At 39.2% G+C, this 22,745-nt stretch overlaps 1 protein-coding gene across 29 annotated transcripts; it reads right to left on the bottom strand.

Annotated features, from left to right (window-relative positions):
• Positions 1–1,228: 1,228 nt before the first annotated feature.
• Positions 1,229–22,743, bottom strand: CDC48B (cell division cycle 48B). Of its 29 annotated transcripts, none has more exons than XR_016042521.1 (12): positions 22,121–22,743; positions 21,937–21,981; positions 21,167–21,222; positions 20,741–20,890; positions 20,229–20,336; positions 19,385–19,484; positions 18,128–18,412; positions 17,861–18,030; positions 17,034–17,162; positions 12,693–12,794; positions 2,274–2,351; positions 1,229–1,757 (listed from the first exon to the last, which is right to left on the bottom strand). XR_016042521.1 is itself a non-coding variant. In XM_088849452.1 (12 exons), exons 1-11 carry the CDS (start codon positions 22,253–22,255, stop codon positions 2,308–2,310), a joined length of 1,383 nt encoding a protein of 460 aa, XP_088705578.1. In that variant the 5' UTR covers positions 22,256–22,743; the 3' UTR covers positions 1,229–1,757; positions 2,274–2,307. The 29 variants fall into 29 exon arrangements, 18 of the variants coding, with proteins under 18 accessions (XP_088705578.1, XP_088705577.1, XP_088705579.1 ...); XR_016042520.1 differs by having other exon boundaries at positions 1,229–1,745; XR_016042524.1 differs by having other exon boundaries at positions 21,167–21,274; positions 22,121–22,630.
• Between the last annotated feature and the right edge of the window lie 2 nt (positions 22,744–22,745).

Raw genomic sequence — 22,745 nt, 5'->3', positions numbered from 1 at the left:
TAGGATACATGCTTTTTACTCTAAACCAGTATTTTATAAACCGGCATGCTGGCTGGAAACCACCTGAGCAGGTTTGGAAATGGTGGGCAGTCTCGTTTTTAAGGCCCTCGGACTTGCTTGGTTTGCACTGGATTTTTTAGAACTTTTTCAAATTCAAGGAAACTTTCTGAGCCAGCTAGTGGAGGATCAGAACCAGTGGAGCTAGCTTGGTTCAACTCACTGATTCAGTTTTTAAAACATTATTACACGCTTAATGGTCAAAGAGGCACTTGTTGGATTCCATATGTTTTAAGGCCTTAAAAGGATATACAGTGAAGCTACTTGGGTTCAACTCTCTGATTCATTTTTTAAAGACATTGTTACACTCTAATGGTCTTCAGGCACTCGTTGAATTCCATATGTTTTAAGGCCTTAAAAAAGTATTTCAATTACAATATTTTGCAGTTCATACTGCTGATTTGTACAAAGCCATAAGACAAGATATTATACTTTCTAAAGGAGTATGCCATCTGTTTACTCCCTTTTAAGTAAGGGGAAAGTTTATGTAGAGCCGAGGCTCTAAATAATCAAATTTGAGCCTACCTCAAATATTTTACTAGAAGAGGTTGTTTTCATATTGATCTCCACATCAAGATGCATGGACAAAATGGATTTCAAGTTTTGAAAATAGTTTCTTTTGTAATGTAATTTTGGACCGTCAATTTTCAAGATTTTCTAATTTTCATAAATCTATCAATCTGCATTATTTTTTAAGTTCTAAATTTCATAAATAAATATAAAAATATATTTTAAAGCTATCACAAAGATTTTCAATAATAAAATCACATTTCTCAATACTATTTGAAGGTAGGCTCTAATTTAATTGTTTAGAGCCTAAGCTCTATACAAACCGCACCCTTTAAATACAAACCATATATAAAATTAATTTTAATACCCCAAATTTTAAGGATCTTCAACCCTTACAGTAACCTAAATAAGACGAGTGTCCTCGTTGCACTTGAAAAAAATGTATCGAGATTGTATAGAGAGCATTAGATTTTTAGAAGCTGAAATCAGTGTAAGAAAACTTTGCTTTTGAGAATAATTATGTAGTAATTTTTAGGTAGTTCCCAAAATTTTAGATTTAAAAAATTCTCTCAAGTAGGTCTCTTGTACAAATTAATACCAGATACTTGACTAGTCCAACACTCTGTCTTCACCAAAATAACTCTCTTAATCTTCCCAAAACTGATGAAATAAAATTTCTATCTTATTTGAAACAAACGAATTCCTGGCATTACATAATTCCTCGCAAGCAAAATCTTTTTTCTTACCATTCAAAAAATGCACCGAGGTCATCTGCATTAAGCACATGCTTGCAAGGCATATTCAACACTAACAAGAAAAATACATGCTGTAATTTCCAGTTTCCGTTTAAACCTGATAAAACCTCAAATCTAAGCTTTCAACAATGGCTATTTCATGAAAGTAGCATAACCGGCAATCTGTAATTCAGTCAGTGACGGCCTTAATGAATTGCTTGCAACCCCAAAATGGCGACCACACACAACAGTGGCCGAAATATCTTCTCTAAGAGCCACAATGCCAGCTTCTCTGCAAAGACCGGCCAGCTCGGCCCCTGTAAAGAGCTCAGTTTCTTTGGCAATTTGTTCTAGATCCACGTCTCGATCTAACTTCATGTTACGTGTGTGTACTTGGAGTATCTCTCTTCGTGCTTCCAAATCAGGAGGGGGTACGTAAAGTACCTATAGAGGGCACTGACATTCAAAATGGTAACAAATGGAAGTCGTAATCCTAATGGTTCAAGGGTTGATTTAATAATTACTAGATATTTTTTGGTAAGTGATTTTAGGGCTTGGATTACTTTTGGGTAAATTTTGAGTTTTTTAGCAAGTCATCGTTGGGGTTGTGGTTTTTCCTGTTGAGGTCAGGGTGGGAGGGGAAAAGACTGTAATTTTAGGCATTGCAGTCTGTTTAGGCTCTTGCATTTTGGAAGGTTTTAACATTGATTGAAAAAATCAGCTTCAGAAGTAGATTTTGAGGTTGGATATAATATAATATAGGTCCCAAAGACTCACGCATATGGTTCAGGGACTGGGATTTAGTTTGTAGTGGTGCAGATTGGTTTTCACTTTCAAGGTTATAATGCCATTTAATGGTGGATGAAGTATAGACTGGAATCACGTGTTTGAAGTAATTAAACAGCAACTCCACAAAAAGTGCATGGTAGATGAGACCAATTCCATTCACACATAACAAGAATCAGCTCTTACCAAATCAAAACGCCCTGGGCGTAAAAGTGCAGCATCAATCGCATGAGGGCGATTTGTCGCAGCAAGAACTAGAACCCCCTGTTACAAAAGTGGATTTTTTTAGCTCAAAAAATGAAAAGGAAAAATCCCAGGTTCAGAAAAAAAAACAGAAAATACTAGGACAATGGAAAAGAGAACTTTCAAGGCACAATAGATCCGAGATATATGCAGTTAAACACAGGTTAAGCATTCTGAATCATAAATTTTTTTCCCAACTAGATCATTTGTTAACAAATGCAAATACTATCCCATAAATCTTCTATTTAGTTGATCTTTTTTATAGATGTCCTTCTACAAAGTTGATGATTCCTAAAGAAAAAGTATTACTACTTTACATGAAAAACTGATCATCACAATAATTAATAAGTAATTTCTCTGAGATGGCATGAATCCACTTTCCTTTGTAACTGACTGCAGCCTTGCCTAATCGCTAGTCCGGAATCTACAAATCCAAATGTCTCTCATAATCACATATATCTTTAACCCATGTAACTGCCCACCGAATCAAGCAAGCATGGTATTCCATTGGATAAAGTCTACATGAAAATATCAACTAAATGATTTTATGGTTTTAAATGTATGCATGATAATAAGAGAGTAAAGCTGAGCTTGAAAAGGGATTGATGCATTTAAATGCAATATATGTAGGGATTCCATTTGGACAATTGGGAGGTGTTGGAAAGTGTTTGCCATCACCATTTACAATGGCATGGCTGATGGCTCTTTTAAAACATCACTCCTTTCCTGATTGATGCAAAAGAGATGGAAAGCACCCTTTCTATTGTAATTTTTACAATAGAGCACCACGTCGACATGTTAGGTTTCGTAAAACAGTCTAAACTAGTATTTATTTATTTATTTGATAAATAAGACTAAATTAGTTGAATTCCTACTGAATTTATAGTGTTCAAAGACATCTGTATTTACTTTATCTTGTGCTTGAATTTACTTTCTCTCTTCTTTCTCAATCTTAATATGGTATTATGGCTATTATTTCTAGAAAGGTTACTACCATCCATTAACCCATTTTTGTTGATTATCCATTTAAAATCCAACTTGCAATAGATAATCTATGAGATGAGGAGGAGAAGACGTCGTCTTCCTCCACCTTCTGCTCCCCCTCGACCTTCCCATTCAGCTCCTCTGACTACCGGGGGTCCCCCTTCTCGGATCCTGGCTTTTCCTGTTTTTTGGAGCCACATTTACGACCTTTACCCTATTACTCACTGGCGCTCTTTCAGAACACCTCCTAAGACAGTGCAGGCGGTGCAGCCACAAGCATCCTGTTATCCACAAGGGACGTCTTCGGCAACAGAACCTAGGCCTCTTGTGTCCTTCTTGGAAGTAGCCGCTCGCCCGTCACCTTCTCTTCCTCCTGCTTGCCTTTCGATAGACCCTAAGGAGTTCCCCTCTCTCCCTCGCTGCACTTCCCCGTTTTGTCCCTTCTTCGTGTCCATCCCCCATGAAGAGTCCTCTTTGCTTAAATCCAAGTTTCAGTCATCACTGGTAGGCACGTTCCGTCCTCCTCGTGACGACTTCAAAGGAATAGGAAAATGGGCACAAAACTTATGGAAGGGCTCTAATATCTCTACTAGGTGCCTCTCTGTTCACCTTCTCATCACAAGAACAGGCTCGCCAGGTGTTATAGGACTCCAACCCTGTGGCGTTCAAAGGGGCAAATCTACGCCTTCGAGCCTGGACTCTGTAGGAAAGTTCGCTTAGAAAGCAAAAAGTTTGGCTCACGTTACACCATTTACCCCTCCATGCTTGGTCTCCTGCTACTTTTAGGAGGATTGTGGAGGCCTGTGGCAGTTTAATTTCTATTTGTTGGAAGTCCTTGGAAACTCTCCCGCTTGGTTCTATTCTGCTACTTGTGGAGGTTTTGGACCCTAAATGTATTCCACCATGCGTGTGGATTGAAGTGGAAAATTTGTTCTTTCCGATTTCTCTGTCATGGTTTGAGGCTTCCCCTCCCTTGGATGATCTTATTGCTAGCCATCTTTCCCCATTGGAGGAGGTTTCCTTCTCCTCGTGGAACAAAGTTTCAAGGAAATCCGGCAATGCTAAGTGGCAGCGCCGTCGGAACTTCCATGGCCATCCTCCTGGCCTGGGAGACAGTCGGCCAAGCTTACCTGCTCATTCCCAGACGACATCCTGGAAACCACGTGGTAGTCTTTTGGAACCCTTCGGAGACGGTGGAGTCAGTAAGTCGGCACTGCAGTCCGGCCTAGGGCCTACCCTCTCAGGAGTAGTCCCAGAAGGCGGTGGGGTTAGTGGTATTTGTCGGTTATCCTCGGGCCCTCCAGCCCCTTCAGCGCATCGACCCGGTAAGGAGATTGTAGTGGACTTGACTACCCGTTCCCTTCTTGGACATCGGGTAACACCATTGTCCCGTCCTCATTGACCGGGCTTTTGCCTTCGGTCCCTGCTGCTGACTCGACGCACACCCCGAGGTCCTTTGAGGACGTCTCAACATCTGGAGTCTCGGCCACACGCCTTTTACCAGACTCATCGCGAGCCTCAGGCATTAATGAAACAACAAATGGCACCCCTCGGCCGTCTTCCCTTGCTTCGGCTGAAGCTGATGTCCTTTCGTTTGACGCTCCCTCCCCTGCCCGAGGTGCCATCCCTCCCCTCTTTTTGCCACCTAGCCACACACAGTAGCCTCCCTCTGTCTCTTCATCTACCACTGTCCTTTCACCTGCCTTTTCCCCCGTGATGGTCCTCTTTGCCATCATAGCAAACCTATCACCTCTCTGTGCTCCCTTGCTCCTCTTACCTCCCTAGAGCTACCTTCATCCCCTTGCTTGGCCCCTCACACCTCCTCCCAAACTCCTTCCCCCTGCCGGTCCCTTCTCTCCCATCCTGTGAATGTTAGCACCAAAGAAGAGAGAACCAGGACTTCCTCTTCCCTCCGACCCTGGTCCCTGCTATACTCTCTTTGACATTCTTACCCCTCAAATTTCTTTCTAACAGTGTTTTTCCACTGTTAGCCTTAGAGCTGGCTATGGAACTGGACACTTCCCTTCTTTCGTATGGAATCATCACTGTGGATTCCCTTGACCCCTCCCCCCCTGACCCAACGTTTCTTTTTGAACTCCTCACCCCCTTTTTTCCCCTATCTGCTCTTCTTGTTCCCCTCGGCAGGGTGACTACTGTCCTCCTTCCCTTTCAGACTTATCCTCCCTCTCTTCTTGACTACGGTCCTTTTACACCCCACCGCCCTCTTTGGGACCTATCAACCCCCCTGCAACTCCCAGTCTCTACCTCTCTTCTGTCAGTGTGCCTTCGCCCCCTTCTCTTTGGAAGCCCATCTCGTTTGATGCTCCCCCAGGGCCTCTTCCTTCTCCACCACCAGTTTTCGAACCCTCCCATGGTGTACCACTCTTTGGTCATCCCGCTGATCCGCTGTCTTCTCCCACCCCTGATGAACCCGTGCCCCTGCCACTTTACCTTTATCCCCCTGTGTTGTCTCCCCACCTTTCTGAATCCTCGTACGCTTTAGTGTCAATGAGTTTCACTACCGGTGACAGGGGCTTCCGGTGGTATTTGGGTGGTTTGGAACCCAAATGAGTTTAATCTCCACTCCTCCCACATAGGAGATTTCTCGATCACCATTCTCCTTTCTAGGGCTACAGATGGTTTGCTGCTCAAATTCTCTGCCATTTATGGACCCAATTCAGCTTCCCTCCGTTCCTGTCTTTGGTCTGAATTGGACTTTGTAGTAGCCTTACCCCACAGTGCGTGGTGCCCGAGCGGTGATTTCAATATCACCCGATGGTCCCATGAGAGAAACCTTAACAGCAATATTTCCTAGGGTATGTTGAATTTATCCGACTTCATATCTTGACAAGAACTTCTAGACATTCCTATCCAAGGGAATGCCTTCACTTGGTCCAATCACTCTGTTCAGCCTTCCCTGGCTAAACTGGACACTTCCTTCTTTCTCTGGATTGGGAAGCTGCTTTTCCTGAATCACACGCACTCACCCTGCCTAAACCCACCTCCGATCACTGTCTTATTCTTCTTGATACACAGGTGGTCCGTAGGGGGCCAAAACCTTTTCGTTTTGAATTGGCTTGGCTTGAAGAGCATCCCCTTCTGAGTCTCATACCTAGTTGGTGGAATTCCTTCTCTTCCCAAGTCTCGGGTAGAGAGGGTTTCAAGCTTCAAACCAAACTTCAGCTTCTCAAAAAGTCCCTAAAAACTTGGGAGTCAATCTCGGCCAGGGAATTATTCTCAATTAAAGATTTTTGCTAAATTCCATTCAAGACATTGATAGAATAGAAGAAGCTAGACCCCTTTCAGACTCTAAGTGCTTCTTAGAACCCAATCCAAGTTGGAATACCTCGCTACTCTCAAGAAAGAACTTTTTTGGTACCAGAGATCCCGAGTCAAATGGCTAAAAACAGGGGATCAGAACACTGCTTTCTTTCACTGCATAGCGAACTGCCGGAGAAGAAAGAACCTGATTTCCACAATTAAGTTGGAAAATCACTCTCTTACCCAGCCAGATGAAATTGAAACAGCCATCCTCCATTTCTTCAGGTCTCTCTACTCTGCCCCTATGGGACACAGGCCTAGGATGACCACTCTGGACTTCCTCACAGTTCCAGATCATTGGTCAAGTTGGTTGGAAAGGCTTTTTACAGTAGAGGATATTTCCAGCGCCATTGACCAATTAGCCAAAGACAAAGCTCCGGGGCCGGATGGGTTTCCCATAGCCCCCTTCAATTCTTTTATGGGTACCTTTCTACCAGACCTCTTGAGTTTCTTTGAAGAATTTTATCATAGAGTGATCCTCAACAAAGCTATTAACGCCACTTTCTTAGCCCTTGTCCCTAAGAAAGAAGGGGCTGAAGAGCTAAAGGACTTTTGTCCTATTAGCTTGCTCAACTCTTCTTACAAATTTTGGCCAAGGCCCTGGCGTCCAGACTCTAGCAGGTTCTTCCTGATCATTTCACAGTCCCAATCTGCTTTCATCCAACAAAGGCTGATCCTGGATGGTGCGCTGGTTGCCCATGAGTGTATTCACTCCAGGCATTTATCCAAGAAACCAAGCTTGATTTTCAAAATTGATTGGGAAAAAGCATACGACCATGTGGACTGGTCCTTACTGGATGAGATGATGGCCAGAATGAATTTTGGAACTCGTTGGAGAAAATGGATGAAAGGATGTATATCCAATCCTCATTTCTCGGTGCATATAAATGGAAGTCCAAAAGGCTATTTTTTCGGCCTCGAGAGGGCTCCGCCAAGGGGACCCGTTATCTCCCTTTCTCTTTACAATAGCTGCAGAGGTTTTCAGCAGGTCTCTCTCTCACCTTTACCAGAAAGGTCTCCTCTCGCCTTTCCTTTGCAGTCCACAAGGTCCTTCGGTATCTCACTTGCAATATGTAGATGATACCTTAGTCTTCCTTGAGGCTGCTCCTCTTGAAATCGAAAACCTCAGACTCTTCCTCAAATGTTTTGAGAAAGCCACAGGCTTCAAAGTGAATATGGAAAAATCAAAGATGATGGGAGTGGGCCCACAACTCAAGAAATCATAACCCTTATTCCTTCTTGGGAATGTTTAGTGGAGGACTTACCCACCACATACTTAGGGTTACCTTTGGGCTTAGGGAAGCCAAAAAAGAGAATGGGCCCAGGTGATCAATAGAGTTGATAGGCGATTGATTGGGTGGACTCCTTGGCTGATCGCTCTACTTTAGTTAAAGCTACATTGGCTAATTCCCTTATTTACTTAATGTCCATATTCCCCATGCCAGCTTTGGTGGCTAATCGGTTGGACCAGCTTATGAGGAATTTTCTGTGGTCTGGCCAAGCAGAAAAAACCAGACATCACCTCATCACTTGGGATAGAGTCCGACTACCCAAGTACCAAGGTGGTCTAGGAATCAGAGATCTTAGAAAACACAATATGGCCTTGATGGGGAAATGGTGGTGAAGGTTGGCCACCCAACCAAACTCTCTTTGGGCACAGGTTATTCGGAACAAATATAAGATTTCGGACCACACATGGGTGCCTCGCAGGACTTCCCATAGAAGAGCTTCAAAAGCTTGGAAATCCTTCACCTATTCTCTTGCTATGTTCAAGCAATCACTATGCTTCCGTCCAAAAGAAGGTAATAGAGTGCGCTTTTGGTCTGATCTTTGGATTGGACATGCCCCCCTTAGGGACTTATTCCCGAACCTCTTTGAACTTGCGTCCAACAAAGAATCCACCATTACAGATGAAATGGTCCTTGCAGGGGGGCGTAGAACTTGGAATCCCTCTTTTAGAAAGAACCTCATCGAGGAGGAAACTTCAGCCTTCTCCAACCTCTCGGCTGCGCCTTACCCGGTGTTCTTACCTTCTTCAAGGATTGACTCTCTAGTATGGACTCTTTCCCCATCTGGTAAGTTTTCAGTAGCTTCTTTCTACAAGAAACTTACCCAACCGCCTACCTACCCGTTAAATCCCATCTCTCCTCTCTCCAAAGTTTGGAAAACTATAGCTCCTTCAATTGGATTGCTTGCTGTCAACGAGCTCTCACGCTTGATCAGCTTCAAAAGAGAGGCCTGCCGCTGCCAAACAGATGCGTAATGTGCCTAATTGAGGAGGAGTCAAACCCTCATCTCTTTCTACATTGCAATTTGGCCTTTGAACTTTGGACTCTTATCCTCCACTTATTTGGTCTCCAGTCCCATCTTCGGTTAAGGAACTTTTCGTTAATTACTCAGGTGGTCATTGGCTCAAAGCAGGTAGAATCTTGTGGAAGGCAGCAATAACTGCTACCATCCTATGGCTAGAAAGAAACGACTTTCAAGGACACAAAAATGAGGTTTCAGTGCTCTTTGACAAGGTTACAACCCTTGTAACTTTTTGGGATTCCACCCAAGGTATCTTTGGTGGGATTCCCAAGAATACCTTTCTCAGGCAGTGGGAAAACATTATCCAACTTCAACCTCTCAAGGTACATAGACCTTACAATTGGCAGCCTCCCCTAGAAAATGCCATAAAGCTTAATTTTGGTGGTTGCTCGTTAGGGAACCCGGGCCCATCAGGAGTTGGGGGGGTCTTACGTGACCACAACCGCAATGCCCTCATGACATATTCCGAATTTGTGGGACATGGAGATTCTCAGTTTGCCGAAGCTTTGGCACTCCTTATGGGCCTAAAAAAATTCAACACATCTTGGGGTCAACTTTTAGTGGTGGACAGAGACACTCAAAATATTGTATCTTGGGCAGCAGGCACCACTACCCCCCCTTGGTATCTATCAAGGATTTTTGACGAAATTTACCACACATGCAGGGATACCAACGTCTATTGGAGGCATACTTGATGGACGTCGAATGAGTTCGTCGACCTTCTGGCTAAAGACGAAGCCCGGTGACGATCACATCTGGAAGACCCTGACTGGTCCATCTCCTTTTTTGCTCTGGGCCACAGAGGTTTCCTAGGACACTAGACAATTTTTTGCTCCTTGTATTTGCGCGTTCCTAGAAGCCCCATTTTTTGAAAGCTCAACCATTTGTAATCAGCTACTTCAAGAGGCTATATTTTTGTATAGGGTCAGTGGACCAATTTTTTGACTGAGATACCTGTCTTGTGGGTATCCTGGTCCTCTCCTCCCTCTCTCTACTGTATTCCTGCTTGTTCCAAGTAATACAATGTTAACTTTATCAAAAAAAAAAATAATCTTAATATGGTATTAGAGCAAGGCTTGAAACCCTAGGATATTTATTACTTCCAATGCCGCTAGAATCATAATTTTGGTTTCTTGGGCTTAAAGCTCTGATGTGTCAGAAACCTAATATTTCCAGCAACATCATCTCACTTTCCTTGCCTATAAGAAAGTGTTTTTGCCAATCTGCTTTCATTTCCAGTGACCTCATATTTCCAGCAATATCATCTCACTTTTCTTTTAGCAATAAGTTTTATCCTAAACGCTTTCCAATTCTAGTAAAAAACTGCAGACTTCATTTTTTTTTTTTTTTTTGCCCTACACAAAAATCACATAAATATATCCCATATCTTTCTTCCCCAAAGAAAACCAAAAAAAGGGTTTCTTTGCAAATTTTGAAGCCACAAAATTAGAACCTGACACCAAAAACAGAAGAAGAAGAAGAAGAGGGTATCAAGTTCAAGAAGGAAAATGTCAAAAATCAAGCAAAAATATTTCCTTGATAAGCCGCCAATCTAACTACCCAAGATTGATGATCACTACATGTAAACTATATGGTAAACTACTTAGAATGACCCCAATCTCCCAGAATGCTCATAGGAAGCCAGAGAAAATGGGGTTATATCACAGGAAAAGTGAAAAAGCCTCCCACAAATGATCCATGCTATGATGAATGAGAAAATGAGAACTTGACAATAATGACATGGCTCCTTCACTTCATGCAACCAAGTATCGATAGGGACTGCTCTTTCCAATGTTAAAACAAATGGAGACGGGTGCCCAAAAACACCTTCACTTGTGTGTGTGTATGTGTTTTTGTGTGTTTGGGGTGGTGTGTTGGGGGGGGGGGGGGGGGGTTGTTGACTTTTTGTTTTTGCATTATAGTATATGATTATTTTTAAATAGCAATATACCAATCAGTTCAAATACATACATGGAGGAATATACACATTGTTTACTTTTCACACAAATTCTTTGTTGTGTAATATGAAACCATATATTACACTGATCAGTAGTCAAATTTCTTATATTTTTTTATGGGGTTTAGCCAAATTTCGTAATTTTCTTATAACTGATCTCCCATCCAACCAAAACAAGCAAGTAACCTTAATTTGTAGGGGTCCCTTGCACATTTAGTACAATCATCAACGATCATTTCAAAATCACGTTTAAAGAATAAAAGAAGCTATCTTTCTAAAATAATCAACAGAAATCACAACTCAATTCCTCAAATTAACCATTAACTGAAGTTCAGCGAGTACAAGTTCTAGGAAAGGATAACTGCCTCAATTGAATCAGTCGGAGGCCACTAGAAAGACTAATGCAAAGGACGAAGCTCAAGTATCCATCTTGAATAATTAACCTTTACAACAAGCTTCAAGCAAAGAAAAGTGTGTACGAAAGGACCAAATCGTGCCCCATGTTCTCCTGGCGAAAAAGAGAAACTCAAATGCTCCCATTGTGGGAAGAGGAAAAACGGCTGAGAGAACTGTTGGCACTTGCATCCACACTTGAGACTGAAACTAAGGAATGCAAGTGCTCCTACTGCATTGAGTGAGGGGGAGGATACCTCAGCCGCACAACTTGATGAATTAGATCTAAGAGTCAGGCCATCAAAGATTTAAAGTACCAGCTGACTACTCTCAAAGTTTCAATCAACTCCAGGACATTGCAAGAGAAGCTAGATACGTATACAACTGCAAACCATGCCTCCTACTCCACCTCTTCTACATCCTAGATCATTGATTCAGGGGCTACTGATCATATGACCGGTTTTTTTCCTGCTTCTAGTGAAGTTACTAATGGATCCAAGACCAATGCCTCTTGGAGAGGAACATATAAACTTTCATCATCCTAGTCCTTACCCTCTGAATACATGTGCTTCCTTTCATTCCAATCTTCTATGTTAGCAACCTAACAAAACAATTAAACTGTTGTGTCACATTCTAAGTTTCTAACGCTGACATTGCGTTTTTCAGGACTTGAAAATGAGGAAGACGATTGGTGGTGTTCGTGAAGACCATGGGCTGTACTTGTTCAATACAAAATGCACTTGAGTGTCTAGAAGTCATGAGCAAATCCTCTTGTGACACAATTAAGGTCACATGTTTCTAAAATCTTTAAAATGATTGTTTCCAGATAAGTTTGTTTCTTTGAATGTTCATGAGTTACAATGTCAATACCAAGGCCTCTAATCGAGTTTAACTAAAGGATACTTTGGGCAAGCTGGACATCTATGATATATATTCTCCAGCTTGAGGGGGGGTCTAGTGACTATTATGGGCCCCATGCTCATCAAAGAAACCTGGAGTTACCATCATGGTATCATGCTCAATATGAAAATCTCCATGAGGTGATAAAGTGTATAATATTCCACCATACTTGAGTATTTTCTTTTTTAACAGCTATCATATTTGGGTCATTTTCCTACTTTAACAGTTACCATATTCTGTTGTACTAGCTATACATGTTGAGCTACTAAAATTGTGACTTCCATAGAGATCTATGCATATATAGGACACATTGCCCTATGAATTGTATAGTGCGCAAAGATATCTATATTTACTTTATCTTGTGCTTGAATATTACTTTCTCAACCTTCTCTTCAAAAAAAATAAAAATAATGTCTCAATCTTAACACTTGCTTATACCTATTGAATAAATATGGGGTATTCGCAACAAAGGGGGATGCATAAGAAGGAAATGGTACCATACAGTAGCTAGCTCAAGACCATCCATTTCCGTCAGCATGGTAGACAAAAGCCTCTCTCCCACTGTAGGATTACTGCTCGAATGTCCATCTTCCCCACCACTGAAACAGAATGGGTTACAAAATAAATAATGTAGAACCATGTAGAAGCCATCAAATTTTATGTGAGAGATAAACTTGTAGCAGTACTCTTGATGTACTCTCAACCATAATACAACATGTACTAATTGAAACTATCATACAAAGGGAAACTCACATTAAATAGACATTCATGAACTATATATACATCTCACGTCAGTTGACAATATGTCTCAAAGTCATGCATCTTAGTCAAAATCACTATTTTGTCTCCCAAGTAAATTAGAAAGAACAATTGTTTCATGCAGACTGGACCATATTTCTGCAATATGCAGTCCAGAGGTATAAAGCATCCATCTTAAAGATGGATGCAAATAGGTGGTCCATCTAATTGTAACTAACGGTCCAAATGTTTTCTTAGTATAAATATTATTTCTACTTTTCAAATTTTCTTTTTTTCATATTATTTCTAGTTTCCAATAGGCGATAAGAGAGAGAGACTTAGGTGGGCTAGCCATGTGTAGTACCGACCAAGTACAACACCTGTTAGGAGGTGCAAATTAGTTCAAGTCGAAGGACTGAAAAATGCAAAGAGTAGGCCCAAAAGGATGTGATTGAAAGTAGTCTGAAAAGATATGGGAACTTATGGCCTCACTGAGGATATGACCTTTAATAGAGCAGAATGGAGAACCAAGATTCATGTGACCCCAATTAATTGGAAAAAGGCTAAAATGATGATGATGATGATTCATGATCTCCATGTTAACGATTATATATTCTCTAAAAATTAGGATCAAATTATATTTAAAAATATATTTATTGCCAAGCCCACATTTCTACAATATGCGGGCTGGACGCATGTTAACCGAATCCAATTAGAAATGCAAAATGGAGAACATGATATTAAATAGTTCGATGAATTGCAAATACACTTTTTCGTTTTTTTGAAATGTTGACAGTATAATTTTATTACTGTAACCTGAAATTGGAAATATACATTGTTCATGGGTACTTATTATACATGATGTAACAATGGATACTTGTTATACATGATGTGACAAATCTAATTCACATAAAACACCCTTTCTTATCTGGGAAGATATCAAATCATATCATTCAGATATCAGGATTATCAATTTAAAACATTAATATCAATAGGAAAAAGGATCCTTTAAACAGTTCTGGAACTTGAAAATATAGTTTGCTTAATCAACGAAACAGAATATGGTCATTTCCAATCAATTCAGAAACACAATTTTCCGAATGATGGAGGCTTCATAGTGAAAGTGGTTGGTGAAAATGGACACAGGTCAAGGTCTCATTAACATTCAGAAGGTTTCCTACAAATGGAGGAACAAAATGCCTCTTAGTACCGCGTTGACAAGCCAAATCCTAAATAATTATATAAATAGAAATGGAAGTATGATTGACCAAGCATTAGGCAGTCCCTAACAGACTATGACTCTCACATATGGAAAAAGAAAATTAAGATCTTATGCTGTTTAATGATATGCACATAAAGATGCCAGTCAATATATAGAAAACCAAAGTAATATGTTGTTACATAATTAAGCAACCCGCTCAAATAGTGATTCTGCCAATTCTTAATTTAAATAATGTTGAGAATGGTAACTCTATTACTATGCAAAGTCTATCCGTCTCACATTCAGGGATCCATTCCCACAAACACCTCCCAATTTTTCATTTATTGGTGAAATATGGTCTTATTGAGGGTATGACCTTGATAGAGCATAATGGCGAAACGGGATTTATGTGGCCTACCCAAATAGTTGGGATAAGACTCGGTTGATGATGATGATGATGAACTAGACGAAAGAACTCAAGATGAAACAGTGATTTCAACAAATCCAAACATACATCTTCACCCCTCAAAAGGGATAAGCATGCTCTCATTCGGGACATCTGTTATAATATCATCAGCTATCGCCGCAACAATATGGACTGCTTCCACCATGGGAGCAGAACTGCTCTCTCTCGGGTGAGCTGTAAGCCGAGATGATCGATTTAAAAGTTTCTCAATGCTTGAATTGTAATTTTTGATGAGTTATGAGGTGAGGCTTTACTTATTTTGATAGGGTTGCAGCCTTGTCAAACCTTTTTCCTATTTTAAATGTCTAATTTTGATTTTAAATTTTTTTAGGGTTTTTTAAATTTTCTAGGGATTCTAGGTTCTTTTTTTATAAATTTAGAATTTTTAGAGTTGTTTACAAAATTAGTTAGTGCATTCATGGAATATTTTGTTTTATCACATATAAAAAGTCATTGTGAATTTTGTGTGCTTATAAAATTAGTTGGAGCGTTTAGAGAATATTTTGTTTATCACAAATAAAAATGTCATTGTGAATTTTGTTTTAAGTTAGGATTATTAGTCAATCTTATTTTGGTGAAGGCCAATATGGACTGTGCAGAGGTCTTAGGGGGACAGTCGTGTGATTTTGAAATAAAAAAGGAAGTTTTTAGCTTTGAAGCCCTAGTTAGGGTTTGGGAAAAAAACCCTAGATTTCTTCAAATTGGAGTTTGTGCTTTGCCTAAAATTGTTTAATTTATGTTTTTTCTTCATCAACCTTCTTCATCAAGTGGTATCAAAGCACATGATTCTTGAGTAGCAAGGGAAATATTGGGTTAAGTCTAGGGTTTGCTGAATGTAGACCAGGGTTTGCTGATTTTAACCAAGAATCTGTCGATCCTAGGGTTTACTAATTTTCACATAGAACTTGCTGATTTCAGCTAGGTTTGTTGATTTTTTGCATATGGTTTGTTATTTTGATAAACCTATGGCAACAAGAAAGGATCATGGAGGGCTCTCATAGACCAACCTCAAGATGCTAGAGATGAAAAGATTAAGAATTTCAAGAGGCAGGTTCAGCAACTTGCTTAACATCTTGCGGGTATCAATTATGGGCAAGACAGTGATCTTTCTGCCCAACAAGATGCCAAGTACAATGCTTTTCATTGTCGTTCACACACGGAGTTGAGCAATGAGGAGAATGAAAGATAACCTAGATGTTGAGGGTGTCACTCTAGGTTTTCGATTTGAAGGTAACATTCCTACTTTTGACGCATGTGTATCCAAAGTCAGCAAGTTGTAGATAGCAATTCGTCACCAATCTTTGATATATGCTCAGATGAACAAAAAGTTCCCTTAGAAGATCTGATCTGTGATGAGGTTCAAGATGCAGATCTCAAGGTTATTGAAGAGGTGGAGCATTCAAGAAATTTAGGGCATTGGAATCAGACTATTAGAATAACCCAACGAATGTATGGTCGGCACATAAACCGCAAATTGGAATCCTGGATATAATGAAATATAAATGTCGAGAAAGCCTCTAAAGGCCAGAAAATTGAATTTGAAGCTTTCTGTACAATTTTCAATGCAAGGTTAGGGATAATCGAAATTGATAAATTTATGTTGATTCCTCAATATACATATCAAGATCTATTTCTTAATGAATCATGAATAATCTTTGAGCCAACAAAGAAGAAGGTTGAAGAAGGTGATTTTGATACTGAAGTCATCTTAGCACACTTCACAATTCGATGTTGAGTTTTCTCCAACCAGGGGATCTAATGTGGACATAATTATTCTCATTTTAATTTTTATTAAATTTCAAATAATGTATTTTTTAATTTTAATTTTAAGGTTTACTTTTAGGATTTTTAAGTTTTATTGGGATTCTAGGGTTTTCTCTTCTTTTTATTTAATATATTTAGGATTTTAGGAGTTGTTTAGGAAAGTAAGAGTGATTACGGAAGATTTTCTTTTATCAGGGGAAAAAATATCATTTCTAAGTTAGGACTATTTAGTCAATCTTATTTTGGTGAAGGACATTATGAGCCTTCGTACCTCAATTAAGTTATAAAAGAGGTGTGGATGTCTAAGGGGCACACTGACATGATTATGAAATAAAAAAAGAAGGAAGCCCTAATGGCTTTGAAGTCCTAGTTATTCTCTCAAAAAAAAAAAAAAGTTCTAATCAGCGTTTGTCGAAGAAACTCCAAGTTTCTTCAAATTGGTGCTTCTGCTTTGCCTAAAATTGTTTAATTTCTGTTCTCATCATCAAATTTCTACATCAAACATGCAAACATGGAGAATTCCCTAAGATGAAGGCAGAACAAGAACCAGATTAGACTCTAGTTTCTGTCTTCTGATATTAGAAGCAATCCAAAAAGCATAACATTGTTGCATACTATATGTTATTAAGGCAAGAGAAAAAGACAAGCAGATTAAATTGTGGAATGCACCGTTTTGTGGCAACAGCATCAGCCTCATCAAAGAATACAATGCTAGGTGCCGCTAGACGAGCCTTTTGGAATGTTCTACGTAATAAAGCCTCCCCTTCTCCAACATACATGGAATACAACTCTGCACCACTGAAAAGCAACATGACATAATTAGAAATTTAGAAGCCCAACCATAATAAGCACATTTATATTTGTTGATTGACCAAATTTTATCATTAGAAATGTACCAAATGCCTAAATCAGATCAAACTCATCTGTTTGTTTTCACCTGTTAGATGTCTTGCTCAATCAATATATATGCTCCACCTTTTATGACCAGAAATTAGAAAGTGAAGTATGTTTTCATGTCAATTACACTGCTTCAATACTAAGATGAAAAAATGACAGTTGCTCATTCTTTGCTTTCCATGCTTCTTGTAATGTATATGCAATGCAAAATGATATTTTCTTTATCTTTTTGAAAGTTGATACAATGCAAAATCATACACAAAATCATCCATAAAGACACTGTTCACAACTAGTGGGTTTAAAGTTGTTGGCAGTTAGCTAAGCAACTAGTCAGGCAAAAGAAGCATATAAATTGAAATATATTATAACCAAATCTACTATAGAAAAACAGTCGTCCGTAGGGTTCCACAAGAACATGAATTTATCTCTCTCTCTCTCTCTCTCTCTCTCTCTCTCTCTCTCTCTCTCTTCCCCCCCCCCACATCAGTGTCCATCATTTCAATGGACAGTACTGAGCCGATGAACTATATTACTCATTTGGACCATGGTATACTTTCCCAAATAGAAAACACCAAACTTATCGTGCAAAGATAACTTACCTTAGGGAAAAGAGGGATGCTTGGGCAGCATGAGCTGTGGCTTTAACAAGAGTAGTCTTTGAGCACCCAGGAGGTCCATGCAGAAGTACTCCACGGATTGGTGTAAGACCAAGTCTCACAAAGGCCGAGGCATGTTTAATAGGCCATTCAACAGCTTGTTGAAGCTTCTTCTGTTTTGGGAGTTGCACCCATGTTATATAAGCAAACATCAATAGCAATAGAGCATGAAAATAATCTTGACATTCAATTCTTGTTTTACTATCTCACCTTCACTTCTTTAAGTCCTCCGATATCATCCCAGGTCACTTTGGAGACTTCTTCAGTTAGACCTCTCGTTATGCTTGGACCAACCTTAGACCTTGCAATTTCCCAATCTTCATTTCTTAATGTAGGTAGAGCGCCAGTTTCACCTGTCTTTGTGGATCTCCGTAGTGCAACCATGGCAGCCTCACGACACAAGGCTTCCAAATCAGCACCAACATACCCATTGCAAAAGGCAGCAATAGCATAAAGATCAACACTCTCATCTAAAGGGAGCTTCCTTGAGTAGAGCTGCATCAAATGACCAATCAAGCTAATTTGTCCAAACAAATCCCCTTCTGGTGTAATGTAGCCTAATGAAGGACTAAAAGGAATTATCACTAGTGTAGTCCACCATGTATAATATCAGATTTTCTGCACTTTTAGGACAACTTAATGTATACAACATTAATGGAAGAAGTTGATGATCAAACAAAGAATTCTCACTAAAAAAACTTGTGAAAATGGTGATTGTGTTAGGGAGGCAACCAACGTCAAACTTTGCCAAAACTTCTCATGAATATGGAATACTACAAGATAATCCGACTCCAATTAGTTGGGAAAAGGCTTTGTTGATGATGATGAAGAAAAGAAAAAAAATGTAATAAAGATAACATTATACTCGCTCAAATATTATCTCTTCACTAGGTCACCTTGAGGAAGCATTTTCCATCTATGGGAGACAAGTACTACAATGATTTTTATTTTCTTGTTCAATCATTAATCAAGAGATATACTATTTGGACTGATTTTTTGTTTGTTTTTTTTGGAGTATTATTTGGAATGATTTCATATCACATTAAGATGTGTAACACGACACCATCCAATTTTTGATATGAAAAACCAAACACTAATCAAGTTAATCTACCAGAATTACTTCCATTTTCTCCAAATGTTGCCAACATATTTCAAGTGAAAGATTCATCATCAATTCACAATATGACTCAAGTATCCATGTAACTGTTAGAAAGCTCAGGCGAGGCCATTCGGACTTGCCAGAGTAAATCGGGTTTGGCAGTGGAACAATGCACATGGAAACTGGCCGAGTTTGGCTGGTTGGCATTATTTCAATTTATATTTTGGACAAACTCAGCTAAATTTGTCAAAGACTCTGTTAAGTCTGACAGACATTACTCAGACTTGGCACCTACCGAGTCTCAAAACGTGTCTGTGTTTTATTTCATTGATCCATGAATATTGCAAACAAAAATAAGCAAAGCGTACCTCAAGGATTTGAAGACGCTCATACTCAGTAGGTATTGTCACTTCAATCTCTGCATCAAAACGTCCAGGTCTTCGTAATGCTGGATCAATCCCATTCACTCTTAATATAGACAAAGTAGAATATAAATTATTGGGACAATGTGAAACACTTCAAAATTACTAACATAATTAAAAAGGGCATTGAAACACTATCTCCTATATGAAACCTTGAACAAGTAACAATCCAGAATTCAAGAGACAATTTTCTTCATTCAAATTGATAGATAGATGCTAAATAAATAAGATTTTCATAAGGTATGGTATGTATAATGCATCAACCTCAAACAATCAAAGTAGGGCGCACTTCAAAACTTTGCCAAAAGATGCAGTTTTGGTGTGGCTCACCTTGCGATGGCATAAAAATCTATCGTCACCCCTAACTATGAATTTTAAAGCCCTAAAAACTACTAGAATTTAATGAACAGTCCAGATGATGTGTTACAAGATGCACTATTTTTATGAATTGAAATCTTCTTCTTCTTTTTTCTTTTTCTTTTTCCAATATCCATAGATCTTGAGGTTGAGACGATAAATTTGCAGGTTTTATAGCATTGAAAGAATTTTTTCTATCAGGTTTTTAAGGTGCGCCTTACTTCAATCTCATAAGGTTGACACCTTATATAAAATTTTTTCCTTTTTCATAGTTCTTTTTTCTTTTGATTTTAATAATCACAAGAGGAACATGGAAAAATTCACGTAACATAACAATATTCTGGTTAGCTGTTTAGACCCCAACCTCATCTTCAAAATCAAATGGCTGAGATTGATTGAAAGTAGCAGTGAGAAGAACTCCCAAATAACTAACCTGTTGGTAGATGCGACAACAACAACACGGGGAAGAGACTTTGATGACGTCTTGCTTCCATCCATCAAGGTAAGAAGCTGAGCAACTATGCGAGATTCATTCTCTTTCCTACATCAAAAATTTTTACACTTTCAGACTACCTCCAAGAGAAGAGCAATTTAGAATCTTAGAACGTAGACACCAGCACAAATGGGACCATTTCAATTTTAGGTAACTTAAAAATAATTAACTGTTTCTAGAGATATAATTTGTCATATTCCCCAGAAAGCTTCCTGTGCGTCGATTATGCCAAGAATTTATAGGTGGAGAGTATATACCGTAATCCAATGGACTATAGATAAACCAAAGTCCATCGGGCCATCACCATCCACTGAAACAACGTGCAGCAAGATAGAGAGGGACACATCAGACGAGTACACTACCTTCTCTCTCCATCACTATCCATCATTTCATTGGATGGAGATGATCTAATCAACTATGGTTTTCCCATATTTCCTCTTAATAGGTGATACCTAGAGTCACGACGAGGACACAAAGCATCAATTTCATCAATGAATATGATGGATGGTTTTCCGGATGAGGCATGAGATGCTGCTTGAGCAAAAGCCTCCCTCAAAATCTTCTCACTTTCTCCAGCAAATGCTCTATGAACCGAATGTGAACTGGCACAAACCCAATGATAGCCACAACATAATCACAATCTAAAATGCGGTGCATTTTATTACAAAACAAAGCAGTATGCAATTTACTTTAGCTGTTTATTAATATCTCTAGTCTTCACTGATTCTCTCCAAATTTTTAGCTTGTCAAGTAAAAGCATGGCCACAATCATTTAATTATCCACATAAAAAGACTATCCAAAAAAGCCATTTCATGAGACTACACGGTTAAATAGGCTCATGTATGGTTCTATCATCATAGGAATGTAACTCAAATACCTAATCAGAGTCAAATGTGCGTCACATTCTCGAACAATTGCGCGAACCAAACTCGTCTGAAACACAGGCAAATCAGGTGCAGTGGAAAGGCATGCAGTAACTCAGCTACTACGGGCAAGCGCAAGCAAGACAACAACAGAAACTTTTCAGACCATGATATCGATTTTCATAAAATTCACCCTTTTTAGAACAAGTGGCTTGAAAATAAAAAAGCATTCCTCAGAATATCTGATTTTGCAGTGCCCAAGGTAATAACTCGTTTGAAATTGTAGATATTGGACATAAATTTTTGGTTAGTTTCAAGATATCACGATATTAATTTCTATCACATTACATGTTTATAAAAGCAATTTCATATAATATTTTTAAAATAAAAGCATATGTATTCTGAAAAACTCTTATCTTTTTATCAATCTGCAACAGAGATGTCCATAAAATTGTGAGAAAAATATCACGATTACAGTGTCCTCACAAGGATAAGTGTTTTTCTCAATGTTCCTCATGCCGACCCGTGTAACTAATAAGTCAGTAAAACCCATTTTTAAGTTTGATTAGAAGTTAAAAAAAAAAAAAATTACTTAGTTTTCAGAGTGGTTTATTCACCTGTAAAACACTGACGGATTTCTAATAAATAACCATTCAAGAGGACTTCCTCAATAATATTCTGCTAAATTCCACACTCATAATACCCACAAAATCATAATTATTACTTTTGATAGTGAGAATTTCACTTTACAGCCACAAATGCGGAATTTGGGGGAAAAAAGTACCTTTCCTGTACCTGGAGGACCATGAAGAAGCAATCCTTTTGGCCACTGTTCACAAACACAAATAATTTATCTTCAGAACTCATCAAGCAGAGAATACAGAGACAGAGCTTGAAATGAAAACCAGAAATATGGAATGAGAGTAAACAAGATAGTAAGAAAAAGTAAAAAATGGATTTTGAATTACTTTCAAGCCAAGGATCTGAGACTCTTTCGCATAGACGATGGGGTAGACCAGTAGCTCCCTGAGAGCTTGAAGAGCATTGGAGTTTCCAGCAATGGCGTCCTCCGCCCTAAAAATGTGGTTTGCTCCGTCTGCCATTCTTGGATAACCAGAAAACGACGGTTATCAATGCAGGATTCGCAGTATAATGGAGAAAAGTAGGGTTTTAAGAAAGGCAGACCAGGATATAGTTAGGCCTTGGAGAAGCAAAAAGCTAGTTTTTTTTCAAAGCTGAATTAGCAGAAAACTGGGGAAATCTAGGCTTCCTTTAGCGGAATATTTGCAGAGAAATGAGAAATTAGGGTTTCAGAAAATCACGCCAAGATTTTAGGGCTCTTGCAGTATAATGAAGTAAAGCAAGTTAGGGTTTAACGGAAATGGGCATTAACAATCCACCTACGTGTAGAACCCTAAATCGTTCAGAGAAATATATTATCACCCATGTTTTGGGTGGCAGAAACAAGAACTGATCCTGGAAAGTGGAAACTATTTATTTTCATATCTTATTGCATTTCGCAGGAAATGAGATGGGCTCTGAAGCGCAAGAATGTTAAGACCCGAGACCCATCTCGGACAGAGAATGCTATTG

The sequence above is a fragment of the Amborella trichopoda genome, chromosome 10 (genome assembly GCF_054954075.1).
Source record: "Amborella trichopoda isolate Santa Cruz 75 chromosome 10, AtrichopodaSantaCruz75HAP2 v2.0, whole genome shotgun sequence".
NCBI lineage: Eukaryota > Viridiplantae > Streptophyta > Magnoliopsida > Amborellales > Amborellaceae > Amborella > Amborella trichopoda.
This window is presented reverse-complemented; position numbering and strand designations above follow the sequence as displayed.

What these genes read in the sequence shown, in the direction of transcription:
- CDC48B (XM_011625685.3), bottom strand. Translation starts at nt 22,255, where the DNA reads ATGGCAGACGGAGCAAACCACATTTTTAGGGCGGAGGACGCCATTGCT. An exon ending in TGTCCTCGTCGTGACTCTAG is followed by an intron (nt 20,337 to 20,740) that starts GTATCACCTATT and finishes TTTTTGATGTAG; the next exon opens with GAAAGAGAATGAATCTCGCA. An exon ending in GATGCTGTTGCCACAAAACG is followed by an intron (nt 12,795 to 17,033) that starts GTGCATTCCACA and finishes ATTCTGTTTCAG; the next exon opens with TGGTGGGGAAGATGGACATT.